Raw genomic sequence first — 4,426 nt, forward strand, 5'->3', positions numbered from 1 at the left:
ACAATTATTCTACAACATCAGTAAACAAGACACATATTTCTGTCTGCACAGCCCATAGTTCCTCTCAGGCCTCATCCAGCAGCCTCCTTCTTTACTAAAGTGCTTCAACAGTGATGGAGAAGATCTGAAACCACAGCAGCTTCCTCCTTCCAGTCTCGAGCTGCAGATCAAACACCCATCAAATCTTCCCCCTTCAGTCTTTTTCCTCGAGTCTTTAGCGACACGTGCACGACTCGGCAACCATGTCCTCCAGCTCCCTGTACTCCACCTTCTTCTTGTCCACCACCAGCACGCTCATGGGCATGTACTTGTAAGGCACGCAGGACGGAGGGGGGACGTCGCCGATGCCCAGGTCATTGATGAGCGTCTGGATGATGGCGTGGTGCGGGGAGTGGTAGCCGTAGTGCAGCACGCTCGGGCAGTTCCCCTTGCAGAAGCGCGGGTTGTACACCGGCGGGGCGATGAAGTAGTGACCCAGCCCGAGCTCGTCGAAGGAGAGGCGGAACGAGTGGAGCTTGCAGCGGTTCTTTGGCGTGCTGGTTTTGCGTTTGTAGTTGGGGATGTCGGAGATGATGGAGGCGGAGGGGGAGGTGGAGAAAGACAAGGAGGAGGAGGAGGAAGTTGGGGCGTTTTTCAGAGCATCCAGCGAAGGATCTTTTAGCTCCGACGATTGGAGGTTCTTAGAGCGGCGTTCCCGCCGCACAGGATGCCACGGACGTATTCGCCTCATGACGCTCTCCCCTTCAGTCCCCAGCAGGTCCCCCATCCAGTCCTCCACCTCCCGCTCCTCCTCCAGGTATAAAAGCAGAGCTGGGACTTCAACATGAGGCTCACCTCTCCATCCCTTTCTTCCTTGAGTCCACCACGTGGAGAGGCCTCTGTCCTCCTCAGCCTCCCCAGGCTTTGTGCACCAGTACTGGGCAGTGAGGGTCAAGTGTCCCCCAGCCTCCTGGTTCTTCCCCTGTCGCACGTGTGCGGTGATGTCCGTCTCTGTCCACCGCTCGTGGGGCTCCAGGGTGACCAGGCTCTCTTTGCCCAGCGAGGTGATCTGAGCCCTGCAGCGGGGAGGAGCGAGGACCTGGGTGGTTGTGCTGAAGGGTGAGGATGGTGAGGATGAAGAGCGGAGGTGGACGAATGAGGCTCGGATCAGCTGCTCCGAGGGAAGAGTGTCGAGGTTGTACTGGACTGTGAAGCTGTAGTGGTGGTCTGAGGAGAAACAAGGGCAAAGAACAGGAAGTATAGGATCCATATATTTACTGCTACTTTTTGTTGGATAAAGTGAGTAAAGAAAAAAAATGTGTGGCCTCCTAAACATGTCCTCTTCTAAAAATGATCTTAGATATCATATTTACTCTTAAGTTAGCCAGTTAGATGTGTGTGGCGGTGTTCAAGCTGGTCGGTGCAGAAACCTTTACTTCAATATAGCTCAATCTCACCTCTTGACGCTGGCAGGTAGTGCACTGACGACGCCGATGGCCTCAGAAGACGCACCGTGTTGGAGCCGAACTTCCGGTGCTGTTTGGGCCTACCGTCCGGCTCTGCTGCGCTGCGGTACAAACTCAACATGAACTGCAGGTTCTGGTCCTCTTCCTGCTCCTCCGTCAGCGGCCGGTGGTGCTGCGCGCCTTTGAGCCTCGCGCTCTGATGACTGCGACGACTGCGCCTCAACGTGGGGTGACGAGAGGCCATTTTGTTTCCGGCCACGACTCCGGTGCAGGTGGAACACAGGAGGAAGATGAAGGAGGACAGGACGCAGACACGCAGTAGGCTGTGTTTGCTGCGGGTCGCCCTCATGTTTGGGGTAAAACCTCCGGTGCTAGCGAGCTCCACCAACGAGGCTAGAGTCGGCAACCATCGTCCGCGTGGCCGAGGGCGGGATTTACAGGCTCACCTGATCACTGGCCATTTTGAACATGTCAATCAACTTCTTGAGATCGACGGTGACCCCATATAACCCCTCGGGTGCGCGTGAATCGGCGAAAGTTGCGTAAGTAAGTCACGTGATTGGTGCGTTAAAGTGTCAATTGGTACCTTTCTGTGAAATTATTTGTTTTACATTAACTGCACATTTATGTCACTTTATGCACAAAATATTAAATGTTAATAACAATAATTGTTTACATATCACTCTATCCTTCCCATTGTTATATCTTTTCATATTATATTAATGTTTTTACTGACTTTTATCTCAAATTTGGGCCAATGTTCTTGATAAATTAGATGTTTCTGTATAAAGCTTTAGATTCTAAAAGATTCTGTTTACATTTGTCGCTTTATCGTATCCAACTACTAAATAATAATAATTTTTTCAGCATCCAAAGTTTCATAGCTTTGATTTATGATTACCTTTGTACAGTGCGGGTGGATTTCATGCCAACCACCAGAAGCAAACAGCCAATAATTGATAACCTAAATTTAACTCATGTAAATCAAAATTTTCAAAAATCAAAAATCACAAATCCAGCCACAGTAGATAGAAGCAAAAGTACTCAAAATAATCTGAAGATATAAACTGTGCACTGAGCCAATAATTTAATCAAACTATGTGATTTACATGCATTAATTCATATCTTATTCATAACTAAAAGACACATTTCTCACGCTCCATCAAAGATTACATACTGGAGACCAGAGTTGACATTTTCCTCCTATTAAGAGCACAATAAAAGACAAATAACACAATTTAAATGAACATGTTTGATATTTTTAAGCAAAAATACGTGTCTTAATTCTGGATAAGAAGCAGCTGACTTAAGGAAAAGTCTTCAGTTTGCTCATAAGCGACCCCGCTCTGATGTGGCCTTTTTATCTTTCTGAGTCTGCATATCTGCAGACTTTCCTTTGGTAGTTACCCAGAGTTCATTGCGATCTTTGCGACGTGAAGAAGGTGATGGTCCAGATCCCTTCTGAATGTAAACAAATGTTTGTATAATGAAATAGAAGTCTGAAAAAATACTAAACATAAAAAACTTGAGATTTTTCAGTCAAAGAGTCACAAAGGTTTTAAATGAATGGCTTTTCTTTTTAAACACTGTAATGTACTTCAACCAAGTCCAGTTACCTTTTGGATTAAACTCTTGAACTGTAATATAAGACACCAAATTACATACTGGACGTCGGCCTCTCTTATTTTATAATGGCGCATTTTGTTCCCAGGCAACATGTGAGTTCATGATAGTGTGTCCCATTCCTCATGTTTACATCATCTCAAGCCATCACAGGCTCCCACGCTGCACGCCTGACGTCAGTAAAGTCCGTGAGGATTTCAGTGCTGCAGGCTTCAGAGTGGAGACTTGGATTGGTCCATTGTGTGAAAGATCTGAATATGCACTTTGGCGCCACCAGGTGGTAGAATCAAAATATTTCTCCATGAGGGATTCTTCTGCAAACCAACAACCTGTGGGAGCAAAATAAATTGAAGTGCTGACTTCATGATACTCTAGACTTCTACAAGTACCTTTATTTGCTTTGATTATTAAAGTGAATGATACATAATATATAATCAACAAATTGTGACTTTTTAAGATAAGACTTTATTGATACTGAGGAGAAATTAATTTCCTAAACAGCAGTAAATATAGTAAGAAATAAGCTCCACGTTTAGAAGCCACACATAACACTGAAGTAGAGTACACAAATAATTATAATTCAATAATATAATGTGCATTATTCTGTTGCTGAATGCAGGGCTTTCACTTCTGATGGAGTATTCCTGCACTGAGGTTCTGCTACTTTTACATGAGTTAAGTATTTTAAGAGGACTTTGTGACTTTGTCCCTTTGTCTTTGCTCCAAAGATCTTCGGTATGCATTGTGGTTGAGTTTTGTGTTCGGACTACTCCCAGACTTCGGCTAAATTTGCCGACTCCAGCTGCAGTTTTTTGATATGATGCTTGTTTGTTCTGCTATAATTTGAAGCCTGAGAACTTTGGGATCTTCTGCTAAATGAATTGTTCTCGGTTGGGAGGAGCAGATCGGATGACATGCCGTTAAATTTGCTAAAAATGAAAGAAACACATGCTGGAGGAAACTTTTTTTGGGGTCTTTTAAACTTGATCTCACTTGAAAGCAGCTCTCACCACCAAACCAAATATTACAGTTCTGAGTTTCTGGGTTGAAAATGAGAAAAAAGGTTGTCTGATGGGACCAAAACAAACTCCTCGTGGTGGGGATGAGAGGTGAGACGTCCGGGCGTGTTTGAATCTGTCTCCTTCTCTCTTTGATTCTCGCCTTTTCTTGTTCTTTCTCTTGACACACACAAAGATAGCCGCTCGTTCACACACATGCAGTTAAGTGGCACTGCAGCGTGGTGGCATTCCACAACAGTGATTATCTGCAATCTCAATCATTTCAGTCTGCAGAGAGAGTGTGGGAAAACTGCAGCAAATGGCTGTAAGGGCTAAATTCACCAAAAAAGGCAGAGACAA

The 4,426-nt window shown here is 45.3% G+C and overlaps 1 protein-coding gene across 1 annotated transcript; it reads right to left on the bottom strand.

The window, feature by feature from the left end:
* Positions 1–214: 214 nt before the first annotated feature.
* bmp15 (bone morphogenetic protein 15) lies at positions 215–1,794 on the bottom strand. Its single transcript, XM_069672626.1, has 2 exons — positions 1,437–1,794; positions 215–1,206 (listed from the first exon to the last, which is right to left on the bottom strand). The coding sequence occupies exons 1-2, from the start codon at positions 1,792–1,794 to the stop codon at positions 215–217; spliced, it is 1,350 nt and encodes a 449-aa protein (XP_069528727.1).
* Between the last annotated feature and the right edge of the window lie 2,632 nt (positions 1,795–4,426).

Source organism: Semicossyphus pulcher, unplaced genomic scaffold (genome assembly GCF_022749685.1).
Source record: "Semicossyphus pulcher isolate SPU_LCO1_2020_fin unplaced genomic scaffold, fSemPul1.0.p SCAF_21, whole genome shotgun sequence".
Lineage (NCBI taxonomy): Eukaryota > Metazoa > Chordata > Actinopteri > Labriformes > Labridae > Semicossyphus > Semicossyphus pulcher.